The sequence below is a fragment of the Belonocnema kinseyi genome, chromosome 9 (assembly GCF_010883055.1).
Source record: "Belonocnema kinseyi isolate 2016_QV_RU_SX_M_011 chromosome 9, B_treatae_v1, whole genome shotgun sequence".
NCBI lineage: Eukaryota > Metazoa > Arthropoda > Insecta > Hymenoptera > Cynipidae > Belonocnema > Belonocnema kinseyi.
In genome coordinates this window covers 124,230,891-124,246,528 of record NC_046665.1, presented here as the reverse complement: position 1 = coordinate 124,246,528, position 15,638 = coordinate 124,230,891, and the positions used below count along the sequence as shown (strand labels likewise).

The following is a 15,638-nucleotide window of genomic DNA, read 5'->3' as shown; positions in this document are numbered from 1 at the left end:
ACTCGGGATACTTATAAGATACTACCATGATTTTTTCAGATTTTTTGGTCCAAAAATAAATTAGGCCAAAAACCGGCCTTACCGACCCTCCCCCTTTCTCATCCAAGAAGATGAGGTTTTAATCAAATATTTGCATTTTCAATAGAAATTGAAATTTCGCCTTTTCAAGTAAAAAATTATTCTATTTAGCTGAAAATGTATTTTTGTTTTGTTAAAAATTAATGTACTTATTTGGAAATAAAATCTGTCTTTGTTGGAAAATCTTTTAAGTTGAACTACTTTGTAAAAAAATTCATTTTTTGGTTTTGTTGAAGATTCATAATTTTAGTTGAAAATTCAACTATTAGGATGTAAATTAACTTTTTTGTTAAAAATGTAACTGTTTTGTAAAAAAATCACCTGTTTGGCTTGAAAATTCACCAATTTCGTAGAAAATTTAACTATTTGGGAGAAAATTAACTTTTTTGTTGAAAATTTATATTTTTTGTTGAAAATCCAACTATTTTAGTAGAAAAATATACTAGTTGGTTAAAAAATAATCCTTTATTGGTTGAAAATTACACCATTTTTGTAACCAATATATTTATTTTTTTTTTAATTTAACTATTTGATAAAAAATTAATTTTATTGTTAAAAAACATCTTTTTGGATTAAAAATTCAACTATTTCGTAGGAAATTGATTTATTTGGTAGAAAATTCGTCTTTTTATTTAAGAAATAATTCTGATTTGTTGAAAATTAAACTTCGTGGTTGAAGATTCAAATATTATGTTAAAAATTCTTCGTGTTTGTTAAATTTAAATGGTAAAAAATTCGTGTTTTTGTTTTGTTTTGGAATTTAAATGGTTGAAAATTCTTTTTGTTTGTTGATGAAAAACAATATTTTAAACTAAAAACTTGAAGATTCCATATTGGTTGAAAAAATATCCTTTTTAATTGAAAATTTAACTATTTAGTTAAAAATTCTTCTTTCTTTATAAAAAAATGAACTTTCTTGCTAAGAATTCATATTTTTCGGATTGAAGATCAACTGTTCCCCAAATAATTTGTCTTTTTAGCTTAAAAACTCAACTGTTTTGTTGAAAATTCTTCATTTTTGGGTAGAGTATTAATCTTCTTTGTTAAAAATTTATTTTTTTGTTGAAAATTCATCTTTTCAGGTTAAAAATCCAACTATATTTCCTAGAAAATTAATTTATTTTGTTGAAAATTCATCTTTTTGGCTACAAAATTAATCTTAGTTGTTGAAATTTAATCTTTTTGGCCGATGATACAAATATTTTGTTAAAATTCCGTTGTTTTTCTTGAATTTAACAGGTTGAAGGCCATTTTTTCTTGTTAAAAATTAATTTTTTAATTTGAAAACTTAAAAATTCCATTTTACGTTGGAAACTCATCTATTTTATTTGAAAATTCAACTATTTGGTTATTATTTCTTTCTTGACGAATTTTCAATAAGAACAGGTCGGCTTTTAAGCTAAAACAGCCAAAAACGTGCAATTAAAAAAAAAAAATTTTTTTTCTTCCAAAATAGACGAGTCTTCAACCCAAAAATATGCAATTTTAACGAAGAAAGAAAGGATTTTCAACAAATCAGTCAAATTTTCATCTAAATACATAAATTTATAACCATATAATTGAATTTTTAACAAAAAATATTAATTTTCTACGAAAAAAGTTAAAATTTAAATTTAATTTAATTTAAAAAATTTTTTACTTAAAAAGGCGAAATTTCAATTTCTATTGAAAATGCAAATATTTGATTTAAAAACTCATCTTCTTGGATGAGAAATTTAACAATTTCGTGGAAAATTAAATTCAACTATTTGGTTGAAAGAATTTTATGTTTTTTGTTGAAAATTCGTCTTTTTGGTTTAAAAATTAATTTTGTTTGTGGAAAATTAATATCTTTGGTTGAAGATTCAACTATTTCGTAAGGAAATTTGTGGTTTTTTTTGTTGAAAATTCGTCGTTTGAAGTGGAAAGTTAATCTTGTTTATTAAACATTAATCTTTTTGGTTGAGGATTTAAATATTTTGTTAAAAATTCTTCGTTTTTGTTAAAATCAACTAGTTGAAAGCTATTTTTTGTTTCAGAACATAAAATTGATAACTTTATAACATCCAAAAAGTTGCATTTTTGAAGAAAAAAAAAAGATTTATTTTCTACCAAAATAGAAGAGTTTTCAACCCAAAAATATGCAATTTTAAAGAAGAAAGAACGGATTTTCAACAAATCAGTCAAATTTTCATCTAAATACATAAATTTATAACCATATAATTGAATTTTTAACAAAAAATATTAATTTTCTACCAAAAAGACGAATGTTAAAAAAATTACATAAATTTTCTAGGAAAAAAGTTGAATAGAATAATTTTTTACTTAAAAAGGCGAAATTTCAATTTATATTGAAAATGCAAATATTTGGTTTAAAAACTCATCTTCTTGGATGAGAAATTTAACAATTTCGTGGAAAATTAAATTCAACTATTTGGTTGAAAATTTTTTTTTTGAAAATTCCACTATTTCGTAGGAATTTTATGTTTTTTGTTGAAAATTCGTCTTTTTGGTTTAAAAATTAATTTTGTTTGTGGAAAATTAATATCTTTGGTTGAAGATTCAACTATTTCGTAAGGAAATTTATGGTTTTTTGTTGTTGAAAATTCGTCGTTTGTAGTGGAAACTTAATCTTGTTTATTAAACATTAATCTTTTTGGTTGAGGATTCAAATATTTTGTTAAAAATTCTTCGTTTTTGTTAAAATCAACTAGTTGAAATCTATTTTTTCTTGTTGAATATTAATTTTATAATGTGAAAATTTAAAAATTCCATTTTTCAATCAAAACAATTCGGGTTTTAAGCTAAAACAGCCAAAAAGTTGCATTTTTGATGAAAAAAAAAAAGATTTATTTTCTACCAAAATGGAAGAGTTTTCAACCCAAAAATATGCAATTTTAACGAAGAAAGAAAGGATTTTCAACATATCAGTCAAATTTTCATCTAAATACATAAATTTATAACCATATAATTGAATTTTTAACAAAAAATATTAATTTTCTACCAAAAAGACGAATGTTAAAAAAATTACATAAATTTTCTACGAAAAAAGTTGAATTTTCAACAAAATTGTAAATTTTTCACAGTTTCAGCTAAATAGAATAATTTTTTACTTAAAAGGGCGAAATTTCAATTTCTATTGAAAATGCAAATATTTGGTTTAAAAACTCATCTTCTTGGATGAGAAATTTAACAATTTCGTGGAAAATTAAATTCAACTATTTGGTTGAAATTTTTTTTTTTGAAAATTCCACTATTTCGTAGGAATTTTATGTTTTTTGTTGAAAATTCGTCTTTTTGGTTTAAAAATTAATTTTGTTTGTGGAAAATTAATATCTTTGGTTGAAGATTCAACTATTTCGTAAGGAAATTTATGGTTTTTTGTTGTTGAAAATTCGTCGTTTGTAGTGAAAACTTAATCTTGTTTATTAAACATTAATCTTTTTGGTTGAGGATTCAAATATTTTGTTAAAAATTCTTCGTTTTTGTTAAAATCAACTAGTTGAAAGCTATTTTTTGTTGTAAAACATAAATTTTATAACTTTATAACAGCCAAAAACTTCGTTAAAATGCAATTTTAACGAAGAAAAAACGGATTTTCAACAAATCAGTCAAATTTTCATTTAAATATATAAAGTTATAACCATATAGTTTTAATTTTCAACCCAAAAAAGACGAATGTTAAAAAAATTACATAAATTTTCTACAAAAAAGTTGAATTTTCAACAAAATTGATTTTCACAAAATATATGGAGAGTTTTAATTTCAAAATTGTTGAATTTATTAAAATTAAAAACGCAAATTACAAAATAAACATTCAGGATGTGAAAAAATAGGTTCGAACTTACTTGAAAGTGTAATTTCCGGGAATGAGATTGTCGAGCTGAAGTGTGGGTGTATCAAGGAGATTAGGTTGGTAGCCGATGGGACCTTGTTGAAGTTCCCAATGATAAGAAATGACACGATCATCATCTTTGCTCGAGGATCCGTCAAGTACAGCTCCAGTGTTTGGCAGCTTCACAATTTGTGAAGCTGGCGAGATTATCGCTATCGGGACTTGATTTATTCGCTTTGCTAAAAATATCAATACAACTCTTTTAAAAACAAATCCCAAAAATCTTTTCAAAAACTTCAGAGCCAAAAATGACCTCAAAACTGAAAAATAGAGCAATTTTTAAAAAAAATAGGGCAATAAATTCAAAATATTTTCATCTATTTTCATCAAAATAGTAGAATTTCCAAACCAAAAAAAAATTCTCTACCAAAAGAGACATATTTTTTAGAAAAAAAATTTACTTTCCCAACGAAAAATATAAAATAGTTGATATTTCAACCAAAAAATATTGTAATTTTAAATAAAAAAAAACAGTTCAATTCAACGAAAAAAATATGAATTTTTAGTTGAATTTTCTAATCAAAAATAATCATTTTTTAGAACATAATTAAATTTTCCGACAAAAAAGTTGATTTTTCAAACAAAAAAATTAGTTTTGAACCACGAATAATCACTTTTATGCCAAAGGGATGAATTTTCAAACCAAAAAAAAATTCTCTACAAAAAGAGACATATTTTTTAGAAAAAAAATTTACTTTCCCAACGAAAAATATAAAATAGTTGATATTTCAACCAAAAAATATTGTAATTTTAAATAAAAAAAAACAGTTCAATTCAACGAAAAAAATATGAATTTTTAGTTGAATTTTCTAATCAAAAATAATCATTTTTTAGAACACAATTGAATTTTCCGACAAAAAAGTTGATTTTTCAACCAAAATAATTAGTTTTGAAATACGAATAATCACTATTGTGCCAAAGAGATGAATTTTCAAACGAAAATGACAAATTTTCTATTAAAAAAAGACGAATTTTCTACCACCAAAAATTTCCTTATAAGAAAATAAACAAAATAATACAATTTTTAAACAATAATTGAATTTTCATACCAAAAAGATGAATTTTTTTTAAAACAGTAGAATTTTCAACGAAAAAGTCACTTTTCAATCAAGAAAGATGAATTTTTAATCCAAAGAGATGAATTTTTGATATAAAATTATGAAATATAAAAAAAATATAAAATAATTGATACTTGAATAAAAAAATATTGTAATTTTAAATAAAAAACAGTTAAATTCAACAAAAAAAAAATATGAATTTTGAACAAAATATACGAAGATTTTCTATAAAAAAAAAATTAATTTTCGACCAATAAAGATAATTTTTTAACAAAATAGTTCAATTTTCAACGATCAAAGATGAATCTTCAACCTATGGGTCAAACTTTCAAGAAAAAAACAATATTAAACTTTAACTAAAAACAAAATAGTTGAATTTTTAAGCCAAAAAAGTACTAATTTTTTAGAAGAGTTAAATTTTCCACAAAAAAAGTTGATTTTTCAACCAAAAAAATTCATTTTCCACCACGAAAAATTACTTTTGTGTCAAAGAGATGAATTTTCAATCCAAAACGATAAATTTTCTATAATAGAAAAAAATAATTTTCTAAAACAACATGAATTTTCTACCATCCAAGATTGCCTTGTAAGAAAATAAATAAAATTTCCAATAAAATAATGCAAATTTTAAACAAATAGTTGAATTTTCATACCAAAAAGATGATTTTTTTTAAACAGTAGAATTTTCAACGAAAAAGTCACTTTTCAATTAAGAAAGATGAATTTTTAATCCAAAAAGATGAATTTTTGATATAAAATTATGAAATATAAAAAAAATAAAATAATTGATACTTGAATAAAAAAATATTGTAATTTTAAATAAGAAACAGTTAAATTCAACAAAAAAAATATGAATTTTGAACAAAATATACGAAGATTTTCTATAAAAAAAAATTAATTTTCGACCAATAAAGATAATTTTTTAACAAAATAGTTCAATTTTCAACGATCAAAGATGAATCTTCAACCTATGGGTCAAACTTTCAAGAAAAAAACAATATTAAACTTTAACTAAAAACAAAATAGTTGAATTTTTAAGCCAAAAAAGTACTAATTTTTTAGAAGAGTTAAATTTTCCACAAAAAAAGTTGATTTTTCAACCAAAAAAATTCATTTTCCACCACGAAAAATTTTCTATAATAGAAAAAAAAGAATTTCCTAAAAAAGACATGAATTTTCTACCATCCAAGATTGCCTTGTAAGAAAATAAATAAAATTTCCAATAAAATAATGCAAATTTTAAACAAATAATTGAATTTTCATACCAAAAAGATGAATTTTTGAAAAGACAGTAGAATTTTCAACGAAAAAGTCACATTTCAACCAAGAAAGATAAATTTCCAATCCAAAGAGATGAGTTTTTAATTGAAATCTCAACGAAAAATAAAAAATAGTTAATATTTCAACCAAAAAATATTCTAATTTTAAATAAAAACAGTTAAATTCAAAGAAAAAATATAAATTTTTAACAAAATATTTAAGTCTATCACCAAAGAAAATTTTCTAGCAAACAAAAAGTGGAATTTTAGACCAAAAAATATCACTTTTAAAAAAAAAAACTTGAATTTTCAAAGCTCAAAGATGAATATTTAACTAATTTTTTTAGAACAGTGAGATTTTCCAGCAAAAAAGTTGATTTTTCAACCAAAAAAGTTCATTTTCAACCACGAAAAATGACTTTTGTACCAAAATCATGCGTTTTCAATCCAAAATGATAAATTTTCTACACAGAAAAGACTTGATATTCAAAAAAACATGGATTGTCTACCATCCAACATTGCCTTGTAAGAAAATAAATGAAATTTTCAACAAAATAACGAAATTTTCAAACAAATAGTTGAATTTTCATTTCAAAAAAGATTTCAGTTGACCTTTGAAGAACAAAATATGAATTTTTTAACAAAAAAATAAGTTTCCACGACAAAAATTGAATTTTGAATTCAAAAAGGGGAATTTTTAAGAAAATATTTAAGAAACTAGTATTTCAGACACAAATTTAAAATCTATTAATTTTTTTTAAACAATAATAACAATTTTAGAACCAAATAGACGGATTTTCGACTAATAAAGATTTTCCACTCAAGAAAGGAATGCCAGTTTTTCTACCCAACGAAAATTAAATTTAAAAACAAAAAAATTATTTTTTTGTTATCAAAAAAGGAGAATTTTAGACTAAAAATGATAAATCTGTAAAAAAAAGGAAAAATTACATTTTCAATTTAAAAATTAATTTTAAACCAAAGCAAAAGGTTTTACGCAAGTATTTGAAATTTCAAATAAGAAAGATTAATTTTTCAACAAAATGCAGATGAATTTTTAAATTAAAAATATAAATTTTCAAAAAAATAATTGATTTTTCGGTTAAAAAAGATTCCAGTTGACGTTTCACGATCAATCAATTTTCTTGATTGGAAATTCTATTATTTGGTTCAAAATTTAACTATTTAAATGAAAATTCAACTAATTGGTTGAAAATTGATCTCTTTTGTTTCAAAAAGAACATTTTTTGTTAAAAATTCAACTTTTCTGGTGGAAAATTTAATTATTTTTTAAATAAGTCTTCTTTCTGTTATGAAAATTCAACTATTTTTTATAATATTCATTGTTCTTGTTTGAAAATAACTTTTTTCTTGAACATTCAACTTTTCTGGTTGAAAATTTAACTGTATTCTAGAAAATTAGTTTTTTTTGTCTTGAAAATTTCTCTTTTGTGTGAAAAAGAACTTTTTTCTTGAAAATTAAATTTTTTTGGTTGAAAATTTAATAATTTCTAAACAAATTGTCTTTTTGTCATAAAAATTTAACTATTTGGTTTTAAAATCATTTTTCTTGATTAAAAATGAACTTTTATGTTAAAAATTCAAATTATCTGATAAAAAAATTTAACTTCATTCGATCAAATTAGTCTTTTTGGCTTGAAAATGTTTTTTTTTTTTTTAATTCAACGTCCTAGTTAAAAAACTCATCTCTTTTGGTAGAAATGTTATATTTTTTGGTAAATATGCAAATGCATGATTAAAAATTCGTTTTTTTTTTGGGTCGAAAATCTAATTATTTGGTTAAAAATCGATTATTTTTGTTAAAAATTATTTTTTTCATTGATAATTCAACTATTTGAAGCCTACAAAATTGTTCTTTTTTATGATTTTAAGTATTTTGATTTAAAATTAAAATTTCTTTTTGTAGAAAAATCAAATATTATATTTTTAGTTGGGAATTATTCACCTTGTTTGAATGAAAATTAAAATGAATTGTTAAAAGTTAAATTGCTGTTTAAAAAATATATTATTTTTTCATGACTTAATCATTTTAGTTGAAAATTTATCTCTTTGGTGGAAAATTCGATTAGTTGTTTTTTTAAAATTCTTTTTGAGTTGAAAATTCAACAGTTTGGTGAATTTTTTTTTCTTTCCTGACTAAAAATTTTTTTTTAGTTTCAAATTAAATTTTTTTTTTATTTTTTGAAAATATGTCTATCCATATAAAAATTCCACAATTTTTTGTTAAAATTGCAGCGGTTGGACTAAAAATTAATCTTTTCTTATTCAGGATTAAACTATTTTTTTGAATTTTGAATTTTTAGGTAGAAAATTAACTTTTCTAATTGAAAATTTAACTATCTTCCAGAAATTTCGTCTTTTTTGCTTGAAAATTCAATTCTTTTGTTGAAGTTTGATATTTCTTGTTTGAAAATTCTATTATTTTGTCGGAATTTTTTTTTTAGCAGGCAGTTAAATCTATTTTTTATCAGGCAGTGAAATTTTCTAACTAAAAAGTTGATTTTTCAATCAAAAAAATGCGTTTTCAACCAAGAAAAATTACTTTTCTGCCAAAGAGGTAAATCTTCAATCCAAAACGACAAATTTTATATTTAAAAAAAAAACGAATTTTCTACAAAACATGAATTTTCTACCATCAAAAATTGCCTTATAAGAAAATAAATAAAATTTCCAACAAAATAATCAAAAGATTAAATTTTTTATCTATATAATTAAACTTTCAACTTATAATGATGAATTTTCAATCAAAAATCTTAAAATTCTACTCAAAGAGTGGAATTTTAAAGCCGAAAGGACATATTTTCTGTAAAACAGTGGTAAATTTTCAACCAGAATAGTTATATTTCCAAAAAAAAAAAGTTCATTTGAAAAGAAGAAAAATGAATTTTCAAACAATTAGTTAAATTTCCATGTCAAAACAAAACGAACACTTTACAAGATATTAAAATTTTCAACCAAAAAAACATAATTTTCAATAAAAAAAGGCTTGTTTAAAAAAAAGAGTGAATTTTCAATCCAAAACGATAAAATTTTCTACTAAAAAAATTCATTGAAATAATTCAATTATTATTCATATAATTGAACTTTCAAACTATAAGGATGAGTTTTTTTTACAAAAAGATTCAAATTAAATCAAAAAGTTGAATTTTCAATCTAGAAAGGGAAATTTTCTATCCAAAAAAGAACAATTTTTAATAAAAGAGTTGAAAAAAATAATATTTTCAACTGATTAGTCGAATTTTAATACAAATATTTGAATATTCAACCAAATGGTCGAATTAAAAAGAAAAGATTTCAGTTCGACAAAAAACATAAAACTTCCAAAATTTTCCCCACCAAAAGAAACGAATATTTGACCAAAAACGGTCACTTTTTAATAGAATAGTTTATTCCAAAAAGATAAATTTTCAATTAAAAACTAAAATTATTATCAAAATAATCAAAAGAAATAAAGATTTTCACTAAAAAAAGTTAAAGTTATAAAAAAAAAGTTTTTTTTACAAAAAAAAAGTAATTTTTAACCCCAAAATAAGAATATTCAACCAAAAAGTTAATTTTCAAGCAAATAGTAGAACGAATTTCGAATCATCTTGTCAAATAAATTATTATTCACTTTTTAAACCCTAAAGTACAATTGAATTTAAATAATTATTTATTTATATTCACAAGAGAGCCGATAAAAATGTTGTTTTTTTTTAAATAAAAAATTACGATTTTAAACGCTTTTAATTTGTAATTATTTAATTCTTTAAAACTGAATTTAAAAATTCTTTACATTAAAATTTTTTTTAATTTCTACAAAAAATACTCATTTTAAACAAAGTACATAAATTTTCAATAAAAACAATCAATTTCAAACAAAGAAAATTAATTATAAACAAAATAATTCGATTTTAAAACCAAAAGATGAAATTTTCTACCACCAAAGATGAAGTTTCAATAAAATATAAATTTTTCACATAAACAATTAATTAATTTTCAACTAAAAACATAAATTTTCAAGAAAAAATGGAATAATTACAACTTCGGTTAAAAAAATTAATTTTCAGCTAAAAAGGAACGAATTTTCAGCCAAAGAAATTAAATTTTAATCACAGTCATGAATTTTCGACCGAAAATATGGTTTTTTGACCAAATAGTGGCATTTTCAACCCAAAAGATTAATTTTTTATTTAAAAACAAAACGAATTTTTAACTAAACAAAAAGGGTATTAATTTTAAACGAAAAATAATTGAATTCAACCAAAAAAAAATATGCATTTTCAACGAAATTCTGACATTCCATGATTTTTTTAAAAGTGTCATAGTTTATATTTCAATAAAAAAAAAAAAATAAATTTATATAAGGAAAATTTAAAACCTAAAAGACAAATTTTCAACAAATAAAGATTTTTTACTCAAGAAATAAATAGGAATTTTACCAAAATTATTGATTTTACAAGCCGAAGAACGAATTTTCTGTACAAAAATGGAATTTTTAAACAATAAATATGACTTTTTAGAGAAAAATTAATTTTTCACGAAACTGACGTATTTTTACTCAACAAAAAGGCTAACTAAACTGTTAAATTCTCAATAAAATAAATAAAATTTTCAACAGAATGTTACAACTTTTTAAACAAAAACTATGAATTTTCAAAAAAATTGTTTAATTTTCAACCAAACTCTTGCATTTTTATCCAAGAAAGATGAAAATTCTACTAAACCAGAAAATTTTTAAATAAAAAAGACAAACTAAAAAAAGAAGAGTTAAATTTCAATACTAAAATATAAAATTTAAACAAAAAGTAAATTTTTTTGCGTTATAATTAAATTTTCAACAAAATAGCAGAACTTTTTAACCAAACAGTATAACTTTTTAACCAAATTGTTTAATTTTGAACCAAACTCTTGGATCTTTTTTCCAAGAAAGATAAAAATTCTACTAAACCAGGTGAATTTTTAAATAAAAAAGACAAACGCAAAAAAAGAACTGAATTTTCAACCAAAAAAATTTTCAGTTAACTTTTCAATATCGAAATATGATTTTTTTAAACAAAAAATAAGTTCAACAAAAATTTCGTGAAAAGATTTCAGTTCTCGTTTCAACAATAAAAAATTAAATTTAAACAAAATGTAAATTTTTTTGCGAAATAATTAAATTTTCAATCAAATATCAGAACTTTTAATAAAAAAGTATGAGTTTTCAACAAAATTGTTTAATTTTCAACGAAAAAAGATTTAAATTGACTTTTGAACACAAAAATACGAATTTGAAACGATAAGTAAATTTTCTAAGAAATAATTGAATTTTCAACAAAACAGTGACTAAAAAAAAAGAACTTTTAAATCAAAAGGACAAATGTTCATAAAAAATCGCTTTCATCCAAAAACGAATTCAGTTGACTTATCAGCAACAAAATATGAATTTCAAACAAAAACTTTAACCCAAAAAGATGAACAGTTAATTTTTCAACCAAAAAGGATACATTTTCCACCAAATAATAAAATTTACAACTAAAAAGAAAATCTACAGGAGAAAGTTTTAGCGAATTTTCACACTAAAATGTTAAATTTAAACAAAAAAGTAAATTTTTTTTGCGAAATAATTAAATTTTTAACAAAATATCAGAACTTTTAATAAAAAAGTATAACTTTTTAACCAAATTGTTTAATTTTCAACCAAACTCTTGCATTTTTATCCAAGAAAGATGATAATTCTACTTAACCAGGTGATTTTTAAATAAAAAAGGCAAACTCAAAAAAAGAGTTGAAATACAACACTAAAATATTAAATTTAAACAAAAAAGTTAATTTTTTTTGCGAAATAGTCAAATTTTCATTAAAAATAGCAAAACTTTTAACCAAAAAGTATGACACATTTCAATTGAATTTTTTTTTTTTATGAAATGCAGATACACTGCAACATTTAGAACTTTTATAATTTATAGAGTTTTAAGCTAGACACATTAAAAATGGAAAAATAAGTTTTTCAACTTAACAGTTTTTTAAATTAGAAGTTCATTTATTAAAATTTTAAAAAGTCTAGGCATCCTTCAAAAGCTTTAAAATCTTATTTCAAAATATTGAAAAATCTAAAAGTGTTTTTAAATTTTTCTAAATTCAAAATCATTTTTGAATTTTTTGTCAGAATTTTTAAATATATTTCAAAATGAATTGCATTTTTTCTATAACTTTTAGAAAATCCTGCAAATTTAAAAAAAAATTTGAATTTATAAATAACAATAGAACACTTATTATTTCTAAAAATATTAGAGTAATTGTAAGAGATACTTAGAAGTTTTGAAAAGATTCGAATTAAATTTAGAACTTGAAATAATTTGAAATACAGCCGAATTTAAAATAAAATTTAGATTTTTGCAGATTTCAAACAATTTAGAATTTTTTTTTAAGAATCGCGAAAGACTACAAAAGAATAAAAATTGTCTTAAGATTCTTAGTAAAATTGAAAATGATTTTTCATTTTGAAAAATTATTATAACAGAAAATTTAAAAAGATTTTAAAAGATTTCCAAAATGATCAAAACAGAACCTCGAAAATTTCAAGGATTTGATTTAATTGGTTGGTTTTTCAAAATTGTAGGAAAATTTCGATTAATTTAAAAACATATTATTATGGATTTATTTTTAAGTTGAAAATAGTAAAACACACGTTTACATTTTTAAATAGCTGAAAACACTAATAGAAATAATATATTAATAAATTTATTAATTAAATTTAATATAAAAAAATAATATAAAGGAATATCTGAAACTCTAAATTAAAAATATATTATTGATAAATCATGAAAATTTGTATTTAAAAATAAAATTATCGGAATAAATGATATATTAATTTCAATCTTTATCAAGACTTTCAGATCCATTTTAAAAATAATTTATTTATTTATATTTACAGTTGATAAACTAAAACTCTTTTTTATCAAAAATTTTCAACTTCAAATGCTTTTAATTTTTCATCTTTTAAATCCGCAAAACTGCACTTTAATTATTTTAAAAACGGTTAAAGTCGAACTTGGACCCGGTTTCCCGGTCGAAATTTAAGAATTAATTCATTTAAAACATTTCAAAATTATATAATTTTAAGCAATTTTAAACTAGAAACATTAAAAATGGAACGTTTCGATGTTTCTACAAACTGAACACTTCCTAAATTAAAAGTAAAAAATTTAAAATAGTTTCAAATTTTAGATTAAAATCTTGAAATATTCAGATGTTGTTTTACATTTTTTCAAATTTTAAATTATTTTAAGACATTTTTCAGAACTTCTAAAGATCTTACAAAATAATTCGAATTTTTCCTAAAAATTTCTTTAAGATCCTGTCAAATAAAACAAATTTCCTTAAAAACTTCCTCATTGATTGTTCATATATTTTTTAATCTTTCTAAATATTTAAAAATATTCTCTTAAAATTCAATTTTCTAAATAAAAACTCATTTTCAATTTTCCTAGGAAATGTTTTTTCTTATTCTTCTGAAGCATTTTAAAATTCTTAAAAATTTGGTACAAATATCCGGAATTCTTGAATTTTTTTAAAACTTCTTAATATTTCTTTAAGTTACTTTTCTTCAAGAACTTTACCTAAAATTAAAATTGTGAATCGTTTAAAAATAGAATATATTAGACTGAAATAATATTTGAAATTTAATAAAAGCCCTTCGATTATGAATAAATGATTTTGAAGTTATTTAAAAATTAAAAATAGTTTATAAATTTTCATAAGAGCGTTTATATTTGTTTAACAATTTTCTTAGAAATCCTTTTTGGTTGCAAATTACATTCGTCTTTTTAATCCGTTTTCTTGGACTAAAAATTAAATTATTTTGGTAGAACATTAACTTTTTTTTAAATTCATATTTTGTTTTTGGAATATTTTTTTTGGACGAAAACATTTTTAAATTAAGAATTCAACTGTTTTAAAATAATTTTCATTCTTCTTGAACAAAAATGCAACTATTTGGTTAAAAATTCGAAATATTTAGAACAAAATTTATTGACTGTTTACAATTCTTATTTTAGTCTTGGAAAGTGAACTGGAATCTTCTTTGGATGAAAATTTAACTTTTTTTTAATATATTTTTTAAAAATTCATCTTTTTAAAAAGAAATTGCATCTTTATTGAATAAAAATGTAACAGTTCGGTTGAAAAATTCAACTATTTTTTGAAATTTTGTCTTTTTCATTTAAAAATTCATCTATTTTTGTAGAAATTGCATCTTTGAAGAATTCTAGAATGGTCTGTGAGGGCGGTAAAATATAAAAATATTAAATATAAAATATTAAAATTATGATAAAAAAATAATAAACATACGTGGCAAAACACTGACGTTCGCGTATGCTTCTCCATAGGCAGTTGGACTGTTGACAGTGACTTTGAACTTGTACAAACCCTCCGACAAATTGCTCAATTTCACTGTATTGCGATTTTGATCGGTCATAGTTCCGGTGTGGCCTTCCGGTTGACTCAAAAGACTCCAGGCGTAATTATAATGCTCATTTCCGAGCTCGGCAGGAACTGTGAATGCGGATAAAGTGACTTCGTTTTCGGGCAAACGGACTTCTTTTGAAACTGCCGAAACGAGTAATTGTTTCATTGGCGGCTTAATTGATGATGAAGTACTTGGGTCTTTTAATACATGGTGACCATATTCGGATGTCAATCCAAATTCTCCAGTTTCCAATTCTTCAATTCGACTGCATATTCCTGAAATTTTTTTAATTGTTGGTCCATTGTCTCTTGATTTTAAATTTCGAGAACGAATTTTCAAAAGGGTAGCCGAAAAACTTAATTTTTCAAAATTCCCGGATTTTACGGTGACCAATTTTCCATTTTGCCGGATCATTAATACTCAAAGATCAGCCTTTATTCTTGTAAAATTTGGACAATAGAAGCTCAAAATAAAAAATAAAAAAAATGAAATTGAAAAAAAAAAAATTAAATAAAAAAAGATCATTTTCTACTATAAAATATAAATTTACAACCCAAGATGACAAATTTTCGATAAAAAAAGATTACTTTTTAGAAAAACAATTCAATTAACAACAGTAATTATATTAATTTTTAACACAATATTTTCATTTTTAACGAAAATTTTGAATTTTGAATAAAAAAAATAAAATAAAAATAAAGAAATAAAATTTGTGTATCATAAAGTAAAAATTTACAACCAACAACGAAAAATGTTCAACAAAACAGTTGAATTTTCGAACAAAAAACTTTAAAAAGTAAAATAAATTTATATTTAAAAAATTTTGTTTTCTACCATAAAATATAAATTTTCAATATAATAATATTATTTTTAACCAAAATTTTTATTTATCTACAAAACGGTAGAATTTTCAAACA

General features: G+C 21.7%; 1 protein-coding gene across 4 annotated transcripts in view; it reads right to left on the bottom strand.

The window, feature by feature from the left end:
• Positions 1–15,638, bottom strand: part of LOC117179870 (dyslexia-associated protein KIAA0319-like protein) — an 81,268-nt gene that overhangs the window by 44,818 nt on the left and 20,812 nt on the right. For all 4 annotated transcript variants that reach the window (XM_033372040.1, XM_033372038.1, XM_033372041.1 and 1 more), the window contains exons 4-5: positions 14,604–14,996; positions 3,906–4,131 (exon numbers count right to left, since the gene is read on the bottom strand). In XM_033372040.1, coding sequence (XP_033227931.1) covers positions 3,906–4,131; positions 14,604–14,996 — 619 coding nt within the window. The remainder of the gene's footprint in view (positions 1–3,905; positions 4,132–14,603; positions 14,997–15,638) is intronic.